Genomic DNA, 21,123 nt, shown 5'->3' with positions numbered 1-21,123 from the left:
CCACTTGATTATAACTGGTAAACACCGCTTCTTTCAAGTGCTACGGATTTAACTTTGTACCTCCACTAGCCTTTGATTTTAAGTGAGCGCAGACCTGTGCTGTGTGACCGGCCTTGCTGCTGCCGTGAGCTTCCATCTCAGCGCCCAGCTTGCAGTCCCAGCCCCTGCTGGTGTCGCTGCACTGCTCAGCAGCCCCTGCCGTGCCCCTTGCTTGTCAGAGTCAAACAACTCCTTAAACCCAGGGAAGCTGAAACTTGGCAGGAACCGGGCAGCTGCTTCCTCTTGGGGGGCCCAGAAAATGAGCTGTTAGGACCAGTTCTTGTGCCCATTCTCAGCGGTTTTGGTGCTCATTCCGGTAACACTCCATGCATGAAATGGGGGTAGGAGCCTTCTGCAGAACCTCTTTTATTTTTTAATATTAATCCCAAGATCTGTTGTGAATAGGATTTACTTCTACACGTTCTTCTTATTCATTCAATTTTAACAGGTTTTTGGAGACATAAAAAAAAAAAAAAAAAGGCAATTTTCCAAGTTAGCATGCAAGGAGGGCATGGATTTTGGCCAACGTTTGTACACACAACGTGAGCAGGGCAATTTAATGCTGCAGATCATGTTATGCGGCTCTGACACAGTCTCTTAGGACCTCAAAGAGTTTATTTGGCTTGCTGCAAGGTGTCATCAAGGGACAGTCCCAGGGAGCCAGAGGCTGGCAGACGTGCAGCGAGCACTCGGCCTTTCCTTCGTCTGCAGGTTCCCAAAAAGCACCCAGCTGCACCTCCACCTGAGGGGTCTGACAGCCCTGCCCCTCCTGGCTCTGCCCACCATCGGGGGAAGTGCTGACAAGCAAACCAGCACATTTCTAAGGCTGCAAGAGTAGTTCAAGTGCACGTTCAACTTCCAACCCCTCTCCTGGTGCAGACTTCACGTGGAGCCAAGCCTTCCCCCCCATCCCAAAGCCGCGTTACAGCGAGGCAACCAAGCAGCACCTCTGCAACGCCAATCCCAGACTTTAAATAGAAGAGGCAAGAAAAGGCAAGTGTGTTCTCAGCTGTGAGAGTAAGTGGATTAGCAAGATAAAAAGAACAACAGATTAACATGTCTTTATTGTAATCGGCTAGCACAGATTTTCCTCTACATCTTCACAAGAATTCTCCCCTTCACCTTCCCCAGCAGTTACAGACCGTGGCTTTGTGTTGCTCATTACCAGAACCCGAACTCCCTGCAGTTGACCAGCATGACCCCCCCAGCACGCCCCCTGCTCCCCATGAACCCGCTGCGCTTTGCTCTCCCCTGGGACGCACCAAAGCTGGGCACAGCACTGAGCCAGGCGCTGGGGAACAGAGCTGCTTCGAGCCATGCTCGCCAAACCTTGCCTTCAGCAGGAGACAGGCAGCCAACCCTTCCCTCTGAGCACCTCCTGCGTGTGCCGCAGCACACTCGGTGTCCTCACCAACCCCCCAAACAACCCCTGGTGGCCCAGTCCTGCTCCTCCTATCTCTGTTTTTATTTTTCCCTCTTTCTCGAGAGCTCTGCACACTAGGAAAGCCAGTACTCAAAAATAGCTGCTAAAAAACCAGTCTCCCTCTCATTCCAAAGCCAGGACACCCAGTGCTGCCCGAGAAAAGCAAAAATCAGCTCACACCCAGCACGTGGCACACCTCCTGCTCCCCTTACCTGGTGGCACCCCATTCCCAGCCAGCTCGTAGGCACCGTGTTGGGTCAGGGAAGAAAGCTGATGTTCCAACCCCAGCTCCAGCTGCAAAGTGGAGCTGTTGTGAGCACAACGAGCCCCAGCTGGGCAGCTGGCTGGGCACAACAGCCCTCAGCTGTGCAGCCCCAGGGCCTGCCACCACGCAGCTGGGGGTGCTGCCACCAGGGAAAGGGCAAGTGCCAGAGCTGCTGGGTGCTGAGGTCCCAGCCAACAGCCCCTTGCTGGTGGTCCCTGGCCACGGGGCAGTGCTATTTGGGGAAGGAAGGAGCCACCAGGACCCCACCGACCCGCAGCCAACAGCGGAGCACCTACAGCTGTGCATGCACCAAGAGCTACCTAGCGGGTTCATGGGCACAAATCTGGCTGGGGAACACAACAGACAAGAGGAGGGATGGTGCAGGGCGTGGGCAAGGCAGCTACTTCTTCTCCTGCTTCTGCTGCTGGTACCTCCTGAAGTGGGTCTGGATGGTGACGGCCGCCTTCTCGGAAGGGTCGCTGAAGAACCTGCCCTCGCTGCTGGCGTCAGGGGTGACGTTGCCTGGGATGAGAACCGAGCATCAGGGTGAGCTCAGGCGGTGCTGGTGGCCCCAAACACCTCCTGCTCCCACCAACAGGGCCCGGCCCCGGCTTCCAGAGGCAGCACGAAGCCATGACTCTGCCAGCTCCTGGAGAGCAGAGGGAGATGGAGCGGGGAAGCAAAGCCCAGCCTCCCTGGCAGCACTAAGCCCTCTATTTACACAGCTTTACTCCCCGAAGACCTCAGCTTCCCCACGTTTAATCACCACGTATGATACTCACTTACTTTCACACGCACAAATAAGATTAGAAAAAAAGCCCGGCACTGTACGGCAATAAAGCTCTCACGCTGATAAATGGGAGCCCTCCCCACTCCATGCTTAATGTGGCATTAGGGAAGTATTGTGAAATTCAACAGGAACTGAATCAAAGCCACTCAGCAGTGCTCTTTTAACCAAGTGTGTCACCGCTAAGCACCCCCCGAGCAGCGATCAGAAATCCTGATGCCAGATGCTGCTGTATAAACTCACCAATGTCACCTGAACCCATTTTTATTCACATCCTAAAAGAAATTGCAAAGTAAAAAGATACATAAAAAAAAGTCCACATTGGGAATCAGCTCCCTCCTGCCCGGCTTAACAAGGCGCATTGTCAGCCGTAAATCCTGCCCGCTGCAAAAATCAAATGCCAGAGGCTGGGGAGCCGCTGGGGGCATTTACTGCTCTGTGTTTCCAGAAACAAGCCCCCAGCTGTGCAGGCTGCTGACAGCTCCGTGAGAAATGCACTGTGAAGGAGCTCGGCAGGGCTCAGCACAGGCAGGGCCCATCAATAAGACCCCAGCGCCCAGCCCAGAAAGCCCCAGGGACCTTCCCCTCCTTGTGGGGCAGCAAAAACCCCCGGAGCATTGGGCAGGACCCTCAGGGCTGCTGGTTAACTGCGAAGGAGAGAGCCCCACGAGGTCTCCGGCTGCTCAGCACCCTGCCTGCAGCACCCTGCCCAGCCCGGTGCTGCCAGGCGTCGTGGCCCTTATCCGATTACTGGCCGAGTCGCTCTGAGAATAGAAGGGGACAAATCCTATTTGCCGAGCACTTGACTTCAGCAGAGCTGCCAGGCTTAGGAAGAAGAGCAGAGAGGAGGGCAAGGGACGAGCTCAGGGTGGTTTTGCCGGGCCAAGAAGTGCTCCTGCACCCTCCTGGGGGTGTCCTCGGGGACGGGAACTGGCTGAAAGTACAGCCCTGCCAGCAAGCCAGAGGTGCAGCCATGGGAAGGGAAGGAAAAAAATAAATAAAGGGGGCAGGGGGAAGGGAGGTGACTTCCCTCACACAAAGCTGACTTCCCAAATACCCCCTAATAATGTCACGGGGACGGATCTTCTGGAAAAAGGGCCTAGGTACTGCAGTGCCTGTTGTGCCATGACCCCCAGTCTCACCCAGTTTCCCCCTCTGCTTAGCCATGCCTGCCTCCCCGCCTGCCCCACACTCACCTTTCTCTCCAGAAATCGAGTAGATGCTGTTCTGACGAGAGCTCCTGCCTTTCTGCAAAGGTAGAGGACAGAAACAGTCAGCTCCATCTCCAGGCAGAGGCAGGGAGCAGCCCCTGCCAGGCCAGCTGCGAGGGACAGGGCGAGCTCCACTGGGCTTTCTGCTACCCATTCCCCTTGGGAACCTTGAAAATACTTACTGTTGTTCCCTTAAAGAGCATTACAGAGCTCTGATTAATTAATTTGCATTTGTAAGAAGTCCTCCAAGGAGAATCAGCAAAGAGCTTTGTATCAAAAACCAGATTTGTGACAACTGCTGGCAGGATCTCTTTAACCATGCTCTGGATGGCCAGCAGACGAGCCCTCTCTCCCGACCACCCGAGGAGAGGAGCCGAGGCAGGCAGCACTCACCTCGCTGTCCCGGCTGGTGCGGCGGCTCTGTGTCACGCACTGGATCTGCCAGGGCAGGGGCTGGTACACCAGGTAGGGCAGGGGCTCCTCGCGGAACAGGCTGGTCCCGAGCTGCGTGGAGAAAGGGTTTGCAGCAGGACGGGGGAGAAGCTGATGGGCAGCTCCGAGAGCTGCAGTTAAACACCACCAAGAGCTGCTCCTGCGTATGCATCACCAGGATCACAGCTCGTGGCACAGCCCCAGCCGTGCTGCAGGGAGCCACGGCTCACAGAAGTAGCTGAGCCTGGATTCTGCACTGCCCACGAAGTAACACACCCCTAGAAATAAGACTGAAAGCACCGAATCCTACCTGCTGCCTGGCCAGCCCGGACTCACCTGCCCAAATGCTCTCACCACAAAAAACAGCGCTGTCATCAGGGACGCCAGCATGGCTGGGGGCTCCGAGGGGCTCCCACCGTCCTGGGAGGGCTGAGCTCCGGGAGGGACGCACAGCGGGCTGAGCAGCCAGCGACTGAAACGTCCCCTTCTGCAGCAGGCAGGCTCCAAGCCCCTTAATGAGCTTAGGGCTCGTGTTCATCCCGGCAGAGTAATCACCCGCTGTCCTTTTGCTCTTCTAATCGCTGAATTTCTCCAGCATGTATGGTGCTGGCATTCCAGGAAAAGCAAATCCTCTTCTTCCCTAGGTACCTACAGGCCAGCACACCCCCACCCCAACACAGCGCCCACACCTCAGAACCACGGCACGCAGCAAAACTCTGCTGCTTGGCCTGCTTCTCAGCAGGATCACAGCAAACCCTCCTGCACCCAGAAGGCATCTCTATTTCAGGTGGGATTTGGGGGTTTCTCAGGGCCGTCCTGTGCTCTCTGCACAGTCACTGCTTCAGGAGTGGGGTGGAAGACCAAGAGACTCAGCCGCTCCTGGAGAAACCTAAAGCACCTGGAGAAACCTAAAGGCTGGGCTCGGTTTCTGCACGGCCAGCAGATCCTCACGCTGTTCCTCCTGTGCCTGCTGTCCCTCAGCTCCAGCAGCCCTCCTCTGCCCAGCACGGACAGCAGCATCCACCCCAGCCCCGCCGTGTGCCCCACGCAGCCTCAGACCACGTTTGTGGTGACAATCTCTCTCCTCATTTCTGCCACTGCCCGTGTTACACGCCTGCAGCCTCTCAGCACAGGAGAGCCCCCGGGCAGGGCACGGAGGCAGCCGTCACTGCAGTGCTGAGACCAGGCGAGCTGAGCCTTTAACCAGACCATTTCAAATAAAGCCCCAAAAGAGCCAATGTGCACAGCTGGCAGGGCTGGCTAGGGGGGTGCCGGGGCTGCTGGAAGGAGAGAAACAGGGGAAGGAATAAGTGATGGGGAGAGAAAAGCAGGGAGAGCCCCTCTGCCCGCTGTCCTCCAGCCCCAGCTGAGCTGGCCTTGGTCCCCTCCGGCACAGCGCCCGCCTCGCAGCCTTGACACGAAGCTCGGGAGGGAGATAACCATCGTAACGGGGCTGGATGACGGCTGTATGAAAAGGGCAGGATACAAGCCCATGAAAAGCTGTCCTGCTGGCTGAAAGCCCCATGAAGAATTGCTTTTGTAGTTTTGTTTTTAGCTTTCTATCTGCCCCTGCATTTGCTACCGTGGCCAGACACTTAATAGAATAATGGTAATAAAGCTACAGCGAGCTGAAGTGGTCTTGAAAAATTGCCAGAAATGACCTTGACAAGACAAAACATGAAGCAGCCTGGAGACAAGTGAGGGGAAGATGTGAAAGGTAAGTACCAGCTGGCTATCGAGGGCTACGACAGCACAGCTCGACAAGGAAAAAATAAAGCTACAAATGTCACCATCATACAAAACAGACTCACGTTGATTTAATTTGCTTACAAAACCAGATACAGCTATCGCAAGTTTCAACAGGAAAGATAAACGTGTTTCAGAACATATTATTGCTAAGGAAGCAGGCATTTCTCCACACTCATCCCCGCTGCTCGGGACACAGGCTGGGCTCAGCTACGTGGCTTTGCGGACAGTGTCCAGCAGGCTGACAGCCTGCCCGTGCTGCAGGAAGCCAGCACGGTGGGGTTATCGCAAAACCAACTGGAGCTACTGCCAGGAGTCCCTCCGAGAGCTGGGAAACTAAAAGCAACATCCCTGCAGACAGGGATTGGTGTAAACCCCACAGCAGACAGGAAATCTGCGTTTTGATCCATCCCTTCCTAGGGAGGAGGGATTCCCCCGGCCAGCTGCTGTTCCCTGTGGTCACCTGAGGTCTCCCCATTCGTCCAGGGCCAGAACGAGCTTGCTGGGATTCCTTCAGCAAGGACATTGGTGTGATGGGGCCTGCAGGAGGACCACCCCTGCTTTGTTAGAGGACCCATGAGGAGGTCTGAAGCCTCTGGTCAGACCCACAAACGGGAGCCTGGCCAGAAGATCCCCAGACAAAGGTGGGAGGAGGAATTCAGAAAACTTTAGAGTCCAGCAAAAAAAAGAAAAAAAAAATAAGGAAACACAGACATTCTTCTCGAGTTTTAAAATGTTCATCAAAAATATATTTCTATTTGCATGTAAACATTCCCCTGCCACACTCACAGCATGAACTGTTCCAATGTTGTGCCAGTATACAACAACCAGGAAGCAAAGCAGGAGGGGGAGTTCTGCCTCACTTTGCTGCGCATCATTAGCCACACTGAGAAACACAAACAGCACTGAAGGGTGAAGAACAGCAACTTTACCATCCTCCCTGCATCAGCTGTCTCTAGAGAGAACGACTTTGAAGATGATTTCTCACAGATGGGATCCCTTGAAATGCAGACTTCCTCATCAGACAAAATGGCAAATGGTACAGCGTTTTTTAAAGCATTAAATATTTAAAGTCAGCTTGGAGGAAAGGCTGACAAAACAACCAAATACCACTTTTCCCACTTAGCAGTATGAAAGCCGAGTCTGACTTCTCCCCACCGGCTCGAGCACCACCTGCCCCCTCGCAGCTCTGTGTTCCAGCAGGGTGCTGCCGTGCCCTGCACCAAGCCCCTCCAGCACCACAGGTAGTGCACCCGCTGAGCAGAGCGGTGTGCCTCCTCCTCGTATCTGAGAGCAACGCATCCCAGCCCCTCAGCCTTGCTCCCAGCCGTGGCCTCAGGAGTCTGCTCTCCCCACAGCCCAGCAGAGCTGCTCCAGGTCCCAGGCTGGGCACCAAGGCTCAGGTTTGCCTGCACAGCCCTGCTGCGTGTGAGCAGACCCCAGCTGCTGAGCTCCGGATCCCTCTCCCCAGGGTAGGGAAGGCCGCAGGTGGGGCTTTATCTCCTCTGAAGATTCACACCAGGCTGAGAGCCCTAACAGCGCCTGCACCAGCAGGAACTGCTCCGTGCTCTCTTGCCATCCCTGCTCTGCGTTGCCATCAGCACATTTGTAATACATGAGACGAGCTCCCACAGCACAGCCATGCTGTGCAGTTCTGGCCAGCCTGGCAGAAAAAGGAGGAAGCAGGGAGCTCTTTTCTAGAAAATCTGCCATGAAAGCCATCCTTGGTTTTGTTCCTACTGCTTCCGCCCCACAAGACAGGAACATTTTGCAGGGAGTTACAATCTACTGTTCCCAGTTATATCCCCAGACTCGACCCATTTTGCTGTTCATTCTCCCCTCCTTGTGCACTTGCCACAAAAGCCAGATGACTTGGCTCACCTGCAATTAAGCATGTGTGGGGCATCAGCGTGGGCTCATTTCCTGACACATTTCCTCCAGCAAAGTCTCAGACAGATCCGCCTCCTCCCCCTTGACCAGTTACTCAAAGTCCTCCATGATTCACAGCTCTGCTTCATGATTGCTAGAATACTAATGAGAGAACTGTTGATTTATTGAAGCCCTGATATTTCACCACTGGATTAAACAGTCTATAAAGTATATTTGGACACATTACAGGATTAGAAGAATCCACCTGGGAAGTTCACTTCCTCCTTCCTCCACTCTCTTGTAAAGAGACTTTATTTCAAGGGCAGAGCGCAAAGAACAGCGTTGGCTGGGTATGACCAAACCCCAACAAATTGTTAGGGGGACTACGCAGGCCCCAGCTACCATCTCTCCAGGTCCTGAAAACACCAAGTCCCACCTTTCAGTAATGGTACACTTTTATTTGTCTGTTTTCATCCAGTCCTAGCTGAAGTAGGCTGGGGCTGCTGGCAGGAGGCTTCTGTGCACCTGGGAAGAGAGGTCTGGCAGCTGGGTGAAGGAAAAGCGTGGCTTACACAAGGGATTAGCATGCATGAGCCAGGAGGCAGGACAGGTACTGAGGGGCAGGAACCAGCCCCACGCACACGTGCTGTCTTTAGCCTGCTGCATCCAAGTCAAATGGAATTAAAGAGGGATTACAGAATTCAAAGGAGCACTGTGCTCAGGACAGCGTGCGCTACCAGAGGCCCTGAGGGATTTGCTGCTAATATCAGTGTACACTGCAAAGGAGATACTTTCAGCCCCAGCGTAATGCTGTTACAACACAAACCTGGAAACACTCCCAATAACAGCACTGCGAGGTTCCGCTCGTTTGATCCCACCATACGCAGCTGGATGCCTCCGAAAACTGAGCTGGACAGGCTGAGCCCGGAGCCTCCCTGCACAGCCATGTGGCCACCCCACATGTCAGGTCCATGCGACTCCTGAGCCTCAGCTCGGCACCGCCACCTCTCCAAGGTGCTGCACCACGCACAGAGCTGCCTCATGGCTCCCTCATTGCAAGCTGCCTGCAGCAAACCCACTGATGCTGGCTGGGATCATCCCACCAGCAGCAGCACCATGCCCTGCCTCCTCCTCCATTCTGCACTTTGTTTTATTATTTATTTTTAAAATTCTCACGTTACCAGCTCCAGCTGCTGTGTATCACAGAACAACTGGGGGCAGGGGGAGAGAGACTCTCCGTCAGGTACAGCTCGAAGATGGAAAAAACAGGTCACTCGTGCTGCAACTACTAAACAACATTCTTTTGCAGAACTGGACACTAAAATAGAGGCTAAGGCTTTGAAATTGCTGTTCAATGCTTTAGAGCTCCTGATTCACTCACCTCCTGCTGTTGCCTCCTACCTGCTGCAGGAAGCTGGAGTGCAATTAGAGACCAAACTCAGGCAAAGGATACACCTTTGAATCCCTCTTGAAGTCTTCTAGCCATTTCTTGTTGGTCTCAATCATTCCTTGAATACTCATCTTGTCTGAGTCACGGCTCTGGAACTGGGAGTGCTGGAACTGGCGAATTTGCTCGCTGTTGTCAGAGAGAGAAAGACGGTGGAAATGGGAAAGATGCCTAGACAGAAACAATCCTAGAGTTGAGAAAAAGTGAAGAACCTCTACAAAAAGAGCCACAGTAAGCAAGAAGTAGCTTCTTGTTGGCTCCAAATCTTCTGCCCAAACACATTATGGAGAAGACCTGAAGCAGCCACCCACTTTGATCTGTGTAGCATCTGAAAGGCTCAGGCGGTAGCCTCCAGGATCACCTGTCACACCAAAGCCAGCCTGAGTTCCACTTGGCCCATGGCTGGCAAACTTGGATCCTCCTCCTTTAACTAGGGTTAGCAGCACAACTCTGGCTTCTGCAGGAAAGCTGCTGATACAAGGCAGTGCTGAGCACGTGGCAGTGAATTGCTAACACTACCTAACTTATCTGCCTAACAGCCAGCTTATATCATATAGGGAGTAGGTAAGAAAAAAATCATATCTGATCTATAAGTTATTCCAGAGAAATAAATGCAGCACAATGAAACAAGAACACTCGAGGAAAAAGACCCTTACTCTGCAGGTACGTATCCCAGCTTGTTGTCCAGAGTACCGGAACTTCCACTGAGTGATGGGAACCCACCTGGAAAAACAGATATTAAAAACAGGTCTCCCTGATCCGAATCAACAGTCTTTAAGTCTGGGTGCATGTGCTTTCTTGTGTTACAGGCACACTATCCCTACAAGCTGAGCCAGCAGCCAAGAGCACAGTGGTGGTAAGGAAACTGAGATGGTGAACCTATCCCCTGTCCACAGGACGTTTCTAGTGGAGCAGCTCTGACTTCTCTTTTGCCCACTTCTCTAATAACTTTTTTTCTGTGTACATCAGAGCAACATCCTGCTCTGGAGGCAGGATAACATGGTCAGCCATATGTTGCACTGGAATGTTCTCATTCTTGATCTCATTAGCACTCTTCCTAAGAGCACCACCAGCTGACCTGGCCTTACCAGCACTGGCACAATGAGCTGATTAGGATTTGCAGCACTTAAATCAAAAGTTGTAAGCAAACACGTAGATGGATTCAGATTGCAAGACCTACCTGGGAAGTACTTGTGCCATTTTTCTGCCAGGATGCTGTCCACTGTCTGCCCGGCTGTGACAGAGCGACTGGAGCTCAGCCCAGTGCTCCGGACCCACTGGTCCACCAGAGACACCCCAGCGGGGGGCACCAAGGAGCCACCTGCCTGAAGTCCTGCCAAGGATGCATAGGTAGAAAGAGGGACACCATTGGAGGGCACCTGTGTCGAAGTGAAGAGTGGAGACCGGTGGTTGTTCAGAGAGCTCAAAATGCCAAGGACCCCATTCAGTTCTCTGGTGATAAGCTGCAGAGAGTCTGTCAGGTATTGGATCTTGTCCAGCTGCGGGCCAACCTGTTGTTCCGTTCTCAAGTCAACTAGCAGAAGACAGAAAGAATAAAGGGATCAGTGGGAAGGTGAGGGAGATGCTGCCTGCCTGGCAGGAGGCTCACTTTCTGCAGTGTTTCACTGAGTTTGATCAGTCTCTTTATTCTCAAATGAGCACAAGTGAGAAAAGCATCAGATACATCAGGAAGACAAGAGGGCAAGGCAGACACTGTTTAAAGCTTTATACACTGGGTACAGCGTAGCAAACCAGTCAGGCACTTACATTTAGGCTGACCTAAGCTTGCACTGGACATGCTGTTTGTGTCTTCAGAGTTGCTGACATCAAAAGTCACCATCTTCTTGCACGCAGTACTCTTCAGTGTATCTTCATCTGAAAGCTGATCAGAAGAAGGAAAACGTTACAAATAAAAGCTGTTGTTCTGTCCCTGAACAGCAAAGCCATTGGAATACTGCCTACAGCTCATCTACACAGGCTGGACTGCACAGTCAGGCACAGACCACGTGAAGGTAGAAATATTCACCTTCGGTCTCCAACAGCAAAATATAAAAGAAAAAAGACCACCTGGTCTCTGGAAGAAGCTGTGCATGCACTGGAGGCCAAATTTAACAGTTGTGTGAACTGGCCCTTCTAGGCAGAAGTCAAAGTGTTTTGTGCAATAAATAGGCCTTATAATTCTTGCATGGCTGGGTTCTCTCTTTGCACCAACAAGTGCTTGACCATCTGAAGCAAGGTGCACTCACATTTCATGCTGCCCTAAGGCTACATGGTCACAGGCACAGCTGGGCAGATTCTAAGGCTTGCATTGAACAGGAAAGCAGACTAGATCCTAGCTCGTATGAGGTGACCTGCCCTTGTTTTCTCTAGGCAGAACTGATGCAGATTTTTCAGGTTGCTTTCTGTATCTACTCTGCAGTCAGCCACTTAACAGTGAGTCCAGATGTCATCAGCAGAGGGAAATATTTGCCACCTTGCGCAAGACACAAACAGCTAATAAAATATATAACAATTCTAATGCAAGAGTTCAGTTTATATTACAGGACACTTCAGCATATTGGTGTTAGCATCCATTTGTTTCTGGCCTAAGAAGATCAAAGGCTCATTCAGCAGGTTTTCTCCAACCAACTTGATCCCTGATGCCTGCCTGGCAAGCTGCCATCAGCCAGAAACTCACCATCCCAAGCCTCAGCCTACATTTGTTCAGTTGACTGCAGACCTAGTGAATCATGTGAATTATAGCCTAACCAGGTTTGTCATTCTCTTCGGCTCCGTGACCAGCCTATTCTCTCCTGCAGTTCTCAGACACTCAGTTCTGCTCTCAAAGAACGTGTTTCTAATAATCCAGCTTCCCTTGCAAACACCAGTCTTCTGCCACCAGCTAAATAGCCCCCATTTGTACCAAAAGCTCTACAGAGACTCCAGCACAGGGGAGGAGGTCAAGAGCTCTGGGAACTGTGGGAGTGCAGCTGGGCAGGTCCAAGCAGGATGCCGGTGCTTACCTCCTCCAACAGTGATGATTCCAGCTGGCTTAGTTTCTCTTCCTTCTTCTTCAGCAGCACCTGTCCTTTCCGCATAACTGACTTCATCTTGTCCAGCTGCTTTGCTTCCTGCAGGGGATCAAACAGCCAAGCCAAGGAGGAAAATCTGCTTTAGTTGTCACGATGACTTTCACTGTCTCGCTTCTGCTCAGCACAGGAAATCATGCTGCTGGAATAAAACTGCTTCCAAGTCTTCCAGAGCATAGGGAAAGCAGTATACAGAGAGGAGAGCACATGCCTCAGGCAAGTTCACCCCAAGGAAAAGGAGGTTTCACTTCCTAATGCTGCATCCAGCAGGGTCAACAGCTTTGCAGCTATAGTCTGCAGGTAGGAGTGCTCTGTCAGCAAAGGAAATTATTTTTTCCCTGTCTTTAGTTGGTATATCAGCAGAACTGACAAGTACTCTGGAATCCCTTTTCATGCAATAGTTAAACCACTGCAGAGCTACAGCTGCAAACTCGTACTTAGTGCTGGGATGGATACCTGCCAGCACCCAGTGACTCACCTCTTCCAGGTTCTTGCGCACTCCCTCCAGGAGCTGGGAGCTGTCACGATCCTGCACCACCTCCTGTGCTTCCTGCATATCTTGGTGCCACCGCTGCCTGGCAGCTTTCAGCGCCGTGTGCCTCTTCCTCATGGAGCGGGTCTGGCGCACCAGGAATTCCTTGGCGTTCCTAATGGAGATCCCTTCGGCAGAGATGTAGCTTCTGACACTACAAGAAAGAGACAGGTATGCTCCTGGCTTCCTGTGCTGTCTGCTCCATCTGGCAAGCCTCATGCAGCTCCCTCCCCAAAAATAGATTGTCTGCGTAAAGCACGTAAGCTGAAGCAAAAACATTTGCTTGTGAAACCCAACGAAAGAAAAAAACAAACCCATTTTCTGAAGTAGCAGGTATACAGATACTCACTGATCAAACTGCAAGTTGCTGTCCTCATGGCTTTGAGAAGGTGGGGAGGCAGGCTCTTTGGATGAGTGCTGAGGAGTTGAAACATTTCAAAAGCTAATAAACATGTATGAGAAAACAGAATCCTAGGGCTCCCCTTAGAATCAAATTAAGGGCAAAAATTCTGGATGAAACCACCATGCTACCACCCTGATCCAAGATCAGTTCTGGAGATATCCTTTATGTGATATTTTAAAATAAGGAATAAAGACATTTCTGTCCCTGACTCAAGTCCTGCTTTTGACTCCAAGGACACTCAGGTATCCATCCCACACTCCTTTCCCCTAATATACAGAAAGTAACAAAAAGCAACAAACAAAACACCGATCTCTCACGGTAAAGAAAAATGCATCATTGCATCTCAAATGAATTCAGGCAGAAAGAACCAAAGTTAGGATTTTCTAGGAGTTACAGCTTCAAGTCTCACAAGGCAAATGACTCTGCAGCCAGCTTTACTCACAGCTTGAACAGTTTCTCTCAGGTCTTCAACATGGAGCTCAGCTTTCCTTCTTGGAGACTCCACGCTTTCTTCTACCTCCAGTTCTTTCAAAATCTCCTGCTTGCTCCTGACAGCTGCCTCAAGCTCACTGTCACATGAAAAGGTAACAACGGCAGCAGCTGGTTAGACTGCGGGTCCATCTAGCCAGTAATCTACCTGCGAGTGTCCAGAGCAACCTCCAGTTTCCAGGAAGGAAAGGACCAGATGTGCAAGACAAGCGGGAACACAAACACACTGATGACAAGGACTCATAGCAGCTTACAGCAGCTGTGTCTCATACAGCTTCCCCCACGCAGGAACAGACACAAATAAGAGACTTCACACTCTGGCAGCTGGCAGACACTGACTACTAGATCCAGGGCTGGGGTACATCAGACAGTGGTGGCTGTCGAGCTGAATACCCAGTAAGACAAGCTTCTACTGCCCCTGGCTGCTAACCACAGCTGAACTGTTCATGCAGCACCTCCAGACAACACTGGTATCGGGTAGAATTTGTACACTGAAGGAAATTTCTCACACACACACCTGATACGTTTCTGCAGCCTTTGGCTTCGGGTCTGCAACAAATCCACCTGGGCCTCCAGCTCAGACTTCTGGTCTTGGAGCTCTTCAAGAGACTTACGCAGTTGCCGGATGGACTCAAGAAGGTTGGTGTGCTCCTTCCGACTCTCCTCTAGGCGGAGTTGAGAAGCTAAAGCAGCTTCCTAGGAGCAAACAGAAAATCCCTCAGACTTCCCTGACTACGAGTGAAAGCGCAGAGTGTGCAAGAGCCTTTTGCTATCTGCACAGTTCACAGGAGATCCCAGAGCTACAGACGCACAGACCATGTGCCCTCCTAGGGGAGCAAGGCTGTCTTCTCTTTTTGAGAAATAGCTGCAAGCTAATCAAACTCCCAGCAGGATGGCACTCCAGGCTGAGGCAAGGTGGCAGGGAGGGATCTGCAGACTCACAATTAAGGAGCAACATAGCTTGCTTTTACAAAGCCATGGTTCTAGCATGCCCGCTCTACCCTCCCCAGAATAAAAGCAGCACAGCTCCTCTCCAGAGCTAAGACATACATCTCTTTCTAGCTCAGTCCGTCTGTCTTCATCCAGCAGCTGCTGCCTTTTCTTCCTCAGAGATTCCTCCTAGATATGGTAGACAGCACAAGTGTCAGAGCATGGGGATGGCAGTAGAGGAGACTGCTGATGCTCAGCAGTTTCAAGACTGTTTCAAAATACCTGAGCATTGTTCTGAGCTTTGCTTTATCCCATCCCCATCCCATTTCCTTCCCTTTAAATTCAACAACAGAAATACTCGTAGGAATATTTTATTATATTTTCTAGGAAAAATTGTATTCCTGTGGAAAGAAGATGCCCTTTCTGTTCAGCTGTGAGAGCATTCAAGGCATGGAGCCATTCCTGCAGCACCTCACTTTGAGAAGTTTATGGTTGCAACCAGCATTTCTCTACCTTTTCCCCTCCCCACTCCAGTGCTCCTTGGAAAGGAAGGGCTAACAGAAGCAAGCCATTGCAGCAAGATGGGACTTAAGAGATCTGGCACACAGAAATAGCAGCCAGTGATTTTTGCCAGCTCCACAGGAACATCTAGAGTGCCTCCCCCTCCCACTTTTGTGCCCACGATTGAGAAACACTCTTTCCTTTTCATCACAGAAGAAAGGAGGAGGTAGGTCAGGGAGGGGCTGTCTGAAATCTGAAGTGACACTGAGCAGGACATGCTGCCATGACAGGATTTTATGAGCCCTCTGTCACAGCCACACACTGCCTCCCAAGGCAGGAGAGTACACCCAAAGCACTGACTCTCACCACAAATCCCCCTAGCCATGAGGCTGTACCGTTAAGAATGCTTAGCCTTGCTCTGACTCACGACAGAAGTCTGAACCTGTAATTTGGATGGTAGCTAAAACCCTGGCTGATCACTCCTCAGAAGTCACCCATGAGGAAGCAGCCAGAGGAGCAGCTCAGGCTAGGAAATGTCCGCAGGTCCAACACAGCTGACTCACCTGGCTAAGAAGCTGCGCTGATCTCGCTTTGACATTCTTTGCACGTATTTCAAGCTCATTTTCTGAATCCTGTAGCTTTCTTTCCTGCACAGAGATGTCAACTTAAAGAGAGAACGACACAAGTTCCTCACTCACCAGGCAGAGCTCTGCCACCAGAGGGAACAGGGGGGAAAAAAATAATGGGAAATTGTGACCTGCCTCTTGTGCCACCCTTGGCTGTAGAGGGTGATGCACTGAGGTGTCACAGTACCCCAGCCAACCCAAATCAGCCAAGCCACAAACTGCTAGGCAGCCTCCTCACCTTCTCCCTGTGCCTGTTCTGCAATAGGGTCAGCCGTTCATCCAGCTCTGCCTGCAGAGCTTTCACCTCCACTTCATGAAGCTGTCGGAGGCGTGCCATCTCACTTCTCAGGCCTTCCAACAGTTCTGCTCTTTGCTTTCTCTCCTGTGTGTTAGAATACGAACAAGAAAAGTGGCTGAGTGAAACACGGGGTTCTCCAGTGAGCCACCATGACCACACAAGACACACATCCTCTGGAAAGCCACCACACAACAGATCCTTAGCAAGTACCAAAGCAAGCAAGATTAAAACCTCTTGCTTATAGGCGCAGCATTGTTAAGAGAACTGGCCCTTCTAGGCAGAAGTCGAAGTGTGCGTTGCTGCACAGAACGTTTTGACAGGTTAACCTCACAACCTGTCCTAAATTCACTTGACATAGTGGCAACAACAGCCAGTTCTCTTAAAACAAAGTAGATCCCCCACTTTTTTGGATGGTTGAGATAAGCAGGCCTGGCAAGCAGCAGTGCCAGCCCAGGTAGAGTCCAACTGAGCCATTACAGTGACCTCCCAGCTCACTGCTCTCCCCCAGCAGTACCTCCTCTTCATACTGATCCTGAATCCTTGCCAGGACCTCCTGGTGCTCCTCTTTCATCCTCTCCATTTTCCTCTCATGGTCTTTTTCCACTCCCTGGCGTTTCTCTCTCATAAGCTCACTGAGCTGCAAGGATGACACAGAGAGGTTTCCCTGAAGCACTGCATTGCACTGCAGTGGCTCCCCAGGAGAGCGGCTTCCCACGTGAACACAACGACTGAAGTTCAGGGTACTTGCAAGTGGGATCAGGCCATGGCCTGGACAGTAGGAAGCAATCACCCCGCTGAGATGAGGTGGTGCAGGAGTGCCCCTTCCCCTGCTGCACCAGCCACCCTTGGGCAGGGGACTCAGCATCTCAGACCTCAAACCTCCCAGGAGAGAGAGTGAAGAACTGTCAGCACCCAAGACAAATACTTGCCTCACGTTCATATGCCATTACTTGATACGCTTTTTGCTGCATTTTCTGCTCTGCTCTCTGCAAGTCTTCATGCAGCCAAGTCTCCTTACTCCTCTGCGCCTCCGCTGCCTGGGTTTGTAAGCTAGAAATGACCTGCCATGAAAACCACCCACAGAGACTTGTCACCCTTCTGACAAGATCCATGTAGTGCCACCCCACAAAGAGCAAACAGCATGGCAAGAACCGGTGTATACAGTCTCACCACCCCCTACTTGGAGCATGTCCAAATGCTGAGCCAGACCAGAACCATGTTTAGGAAGTGGAAAAAACTAGTGCCACCCGCCCTGGCCACATTTGGAGACACTGTGGGAAGGAAAAAAAAAAAACAATTTACATTCTAGGGACACTATCTTTTACCTTTTGATGCTTCTCTTCTGCTGCAGATTTCAGCTGCTGGAGTTCAGCTGCAAACTGTTTCTCCAGCTCCTCTGTTGCCTACAGGAACACGAGCAAAACAATCTGCTGGAAAACCTCTGTTTGTAGGGACATGCTGTGCAAGATGTTGTTGCAATTAACGTCTATCCGTAAGCATCAAAAAAGCACAACAGTCAACCCAAGTTACATACAAGGTGCTTTTACTCTGTATGTGCTTTCCCTCCTAGAAGACCTCAGTGGATCTCAGTCACGCTGTGCTATGCTGGAAGAATTACAAACTGTCTCTGTTCAAGAACCCCAAGCTTTCTGGAGGACTGAAGCAGCAGCCAAAGAGGTATCCTAGCCTGATGAAATAGTTTGCTTTAGCTTGGCAAAGGCACAGTGTTCTTCCTCTCTTCTGCAGGTGCAATGTGGCCACTTAAATAATCATTACTTAATCACCATTGTAATAAAAATGGGGGAGGACTCCTCCTCAGCCCAATCATACCTCCAACAGCATGCCAAACATCTTTCCTTTGTGTTTTAACCGAGTCACTATTAAAGTACACGAAGGAGTTATTTATTCTTATTTAATTTTAGCGTTGCAATGCAAGCCAGGTCAGCATAAACAGCATGGGTCTGACCCTACCTGGTAACAAACAAGTCTCACCTTTCTCTTTTCTGTTTCTAATCTCTCCTTAAGTTCCCTGAGAAATTGTTCCTTCTCTTGTTCCAGCCTGACCATCTCTCGCTGTTGAGCTTCCTCCATTTCCAGGTTCATTTTCTCCAAAACAAGCTGCTTCTTCCTCTCCAGGCTCTTCTTCTCTGTTACCTGCAGTGACTCCCACTCTTCTCTCAATTTTTGCAGCATGAACTCTTGCTCTGCCCTGACAGGTTTCCAACAAAAAGAGAGAGAAGCAGGTCAGAATTTGGTACTTTTAACACTGTGCTCCATTTAGGAACCAGGGCTAAGAAAATACACTGCTACAGCACAGGACATGCAAAGTCCAGATGAAATGGAGAACCAAAGCACGCTTTGATTCACAAATGTATCAACTTTTCACCTTATCTTCTCCTCCTCTGCCTCTGTCTCTGAGGCGATTTTGGCTCGCAGCTTTGAGAGTCTCTCAGTTTCTTCTTTTCTCACACGCAACTCTTCTTCCTCAGAAGCCTTTGCCAAATCCTCTTTCAGAGTCCTGAGAAATGAGCAACAACAACAAAGTTCAGGAAGCTCTAGTATCTTCCAACTGCCTCCCCAGGGCCTACAGATCAGCTCCCACTACCTGTGCCTCCTGAGCGATGCATCCCCAAGGCTCTAGCCAGTTAATTCTCTTCCATACCTTCCCGATCTGGCTGCTGGCACAGGAGACACAGCCCCTGAGCATCAAGCTTCTGTGGTGTATTTTTGAAGTGTACTGTACCACCACGGGTGGCACTTTTTTCAGTAAGTGAAATCAACTGCTATTAAGTGAAGCCTGACTCCCAGCCAAGGTAACTGGAAGCACATCTGTAAGCTTCGTACTTGCATACAGCACCTTCTTTTCCCGCTGCTTTACACATCTCTCTCTCCAGGTGCATTTTCTGTGCTGCCCCTTGCACCCAAGACAACGTTCCCACAACAGTTCCCACCAAGGTACCTTTTCTGCCTCACTGTGTGCTGCTAGCAACTTATTTGGGGTGGCCCTGGTAATTCTAGTTCAAGTCCTGAGAGAAAAATCTCCCAAACAGAGGACACCACTCCCGTTGCTGTTCTGCTCCCTGGATTGCTATTAGAACTTCAGGGCTTGGCTGGGTTTTACACAGAAATTCATGCCCTATTCCTTAAAGTCTTGTTTGGAAGTCCCTCTTTAAAGCATACAGTACCAGAGTTTCAAATAGTTCCTCTAGGGTAACCTCATCTTCTCTAATGCTCCAATTTCCAGTCCTATTACTACCGTTTAGCCCAGAATTTGAAAGTCTGCCAGGTGGTAAAGCTCCTAGTGCTGAACTGGAAACTTTTCCCAGGTTAACAATAAGAGACAGGTTCACAGCTACATGAAAGCTGCACGTGTACCAGATGAGAGCTCTTCGTGCAGGACATGAGGAAGATGCTCTCATCTGTACTGCAGAGATTTCCTCAGGCAGACTGCGTCCTCTGCATGGCTGCTTGGAGCATTTACAGCACTGACAGCAGAGCACTGCTCGTTTCAAGATGTGCAGATTCTCCCTGCAGGATTGTCTGGGCTAGGACAGCGTCCCATGCTCCTTCCCACCCTGAGAGCCCTTTTCTTGCCTTTTTCACCCACAACTCTGCAAAGTAGCACCCGTTTCAAGGTGGGGGCCTCTAACACTGCACAAACCTGCTGCCACCAACAATGAATCGCAGCTGGGAAAGGCTCGGGAGAAACAGGACAAAAGAAGAGTACCTGAGGGATTTTTCTTTTTGCTGATGAAGCTTCTGAGCTTCTTCTTCTTCCTGCTGCCGCATCTCCTCCTGGAATTGCTGAATTTTCTCCTCCTTTGCTTGCAGTAAGTGCATTTTCTCTTGTTCAATCTCCTTCTCCAGCTCCTTGGCTATTCCCTCCAGGGATTCTTCACTAGGCTGGCTCAGGGACTGCTCTTGTTTTATTTCCTTTTCAGGTTGCCTACCAAAAAAAGAAAGTTCCTTTGGCAAAAGGGTGAGAGAACTGAGTAACGCGAATGGAACAGCAACATTCCCCCACACAGTATCACCTCCAAACCAAAAATCTCAAAGCCACCCACTCCACAAGCCTGCCAGTCTACGAAGGGAAAGGATGTGCAGAAGCTCCCCCAGACTGCAGCCACTTGCAGGCTGCTGGGGAACACTCGCTGTGTAGCTCACAGGAGGTGAGGAACAGCAGAGGAGGCAGGTGGAGGACACAGAGGCAGAAGACAACCTTGCTACAGAGCTCCTCCTGGCATTGTCCCCTGCAACATTCCTGGAGAACAAATCCATTCACCTGCCTGCCAGCCAAACTCACGGGCCTTACACCCTGAACTTTTTCAGCTGCAGATCCAGGAAAGCATTTTTCACAAGGCTGTTGAGGGATAGGTGGCCCAGGCTCCGAGCTTCGAGTAGCATGTTAGCTCAGATAACAGCTTGGGGTGTCCCCAGGCAGCCTGGTTGGCACTCTCATTGCCTCCCAGAGAAACTCGGACTGAGAAATTACTAACCCTAGCCCTAACAGCACTTAGGTCCTGAACAACTCGTCTTCTGGCACACTACAGCCTCACCTCGTGAAGGGCCTAGCAGCTAAGAAAACCTGGATCTGACTGCCAGGCATAAAAGCAGCTGCAATCAGTGCTAGTTTTTAACCCAGGGACTGGCAATACACTTCTGATGGACCAGGTATTTTTCTGCAGTTGCAATCTAAAGTGTGCTGGGAGTTTGCCAGCCCTAAGCAACAGAAAGCCCTAAGCTCTCCAAAAATTCAGAACCAATCTGTTTATAATTAAGGTGGGTTTTTTTGTGTGTGTGTGTTTTTTTTTTTTTTCTCAGACATAGAACAGCAAAATTATAAGGTCTGTCTGAAAGAGGCTGAAGGGGAAGGAGGACAAATGAAGAGCAGTCTAAGGACAACATTTTTATTCTTTGCTAGTGGAAACTGAAGCAGCGAGGTTTCGTCATGCTCTGAGACTGCTAGCATAAGGCAGAGAGACTTCTGTCTTGCCAGGAATTGGGGAAATAATAGCTCTAGTAATATAACCTTGAGTCAGAGAGAAAAGGTTACTCGT

At 50.8% G+C, this 21,123-nt stretch overlaps 1 protein-coding gene across 10 annotated transcripts in view; it reads right to left on the bottom strand.

Moving 5' to 3' along the window:
* Positions 1–1,084: 1,084 nt before the first annotated feature.
* Positions 1,085–21,123, bottom strand: part of CEP164 (centrosomal protein 164) — a 43,954-nt gene continuing 23,915 nt past the window's right edge. For all 10 annotated transcript variants that reach the window (XM_072027798.1, XM_072027794.1, XM_072027793.1 and 7 more), the window contains 21 exons: positions 19,794–20,012; positions 18,453–18,584; positions 18,059–18,275; positions 17,392–17,469; positions 16,996–17,127; positions 16,581–16,703; positions 16,007–16,150; positions 15,706–15,789; positions 14,762–14,830; positions 14,229–14,407; positions 13,665–13,791; positions 13,169–13,236; positions 12,766–12,973; positions 12,222–12,329; positions 10,987–11,101; positions 10,400–10,753; positions 9,876–9,942; positions 9,226–9,348; positions 4,119–8,311; positions 3,711–3,762; positions 1,085–2,249 (listed from right to left, as the gene is read on the bottom strand). In XM_072027798.1, the coding sequence (XP_071883899.1) occupies positions 8,212–8,311; positions 9,226–9,348; positions 9,876–9,942; positions 10,400–10,753; positions 10,987–11,101; positions 12,222–12,329; positions 12,766–12,973; positions 13,169–13,236; positions 13,665–13,791; positions 14,229–14,407; positions 14,762–14,830; positions 15,706–15,789; positions 16,007–16,150; positions 16,581–16,703; positions 16,996–17,127; positions 17,392–17,469; positions 18,059–18,275; positions 18,453–18,584; positions 19,794–20,012 (2,647 nt within the window). In that variant the 3' untranslated portion in view covers positions 1,085–2,249; positions 3,711–3,762; positions 4,119–8,211. The remainder of the gene's footprint in view (positions 2,250–3,710; positions 3,763–4,118; positions 8,312–9,225; positions 9,349–9,875; positions 9,943–10,399; positions 10,754–10,986; positions 11,102–12,221; positions 12,330–12,765; positions 12,974–13,168; positions 13,237–13,664; positions 13,792–14,228; positions 14,408–14,761; positions 14,831–15,705; positions 15,790–16,006; positions 16,151–16,580; positions 16,704–16,995; positions 17,128–17,391; positions 17,470–18,058; positions 18,276–18,452; positions 18,585–19,793; positions 20,013–21,123) is intronic.

Source organism: Anas platyrhynchos, chromosome 25 (genome assembly GCF_047663525.1).
Source record: "Anas platyrhynchos isolate ZD024472 breed Pekin duck chromosome 25, IASCAAS_PekinDuck_T2T, whole genome shotgun sequence".
Taxonomy (NCBI): Eukaryota; Metazoa; Chordata; class Aves; order Anseriformes; family Anatidae; genus Anas; species Anas platyrhynchos.
This window is presented reverse-complemented; position numbering and strand designations above follow the sequence as displayed.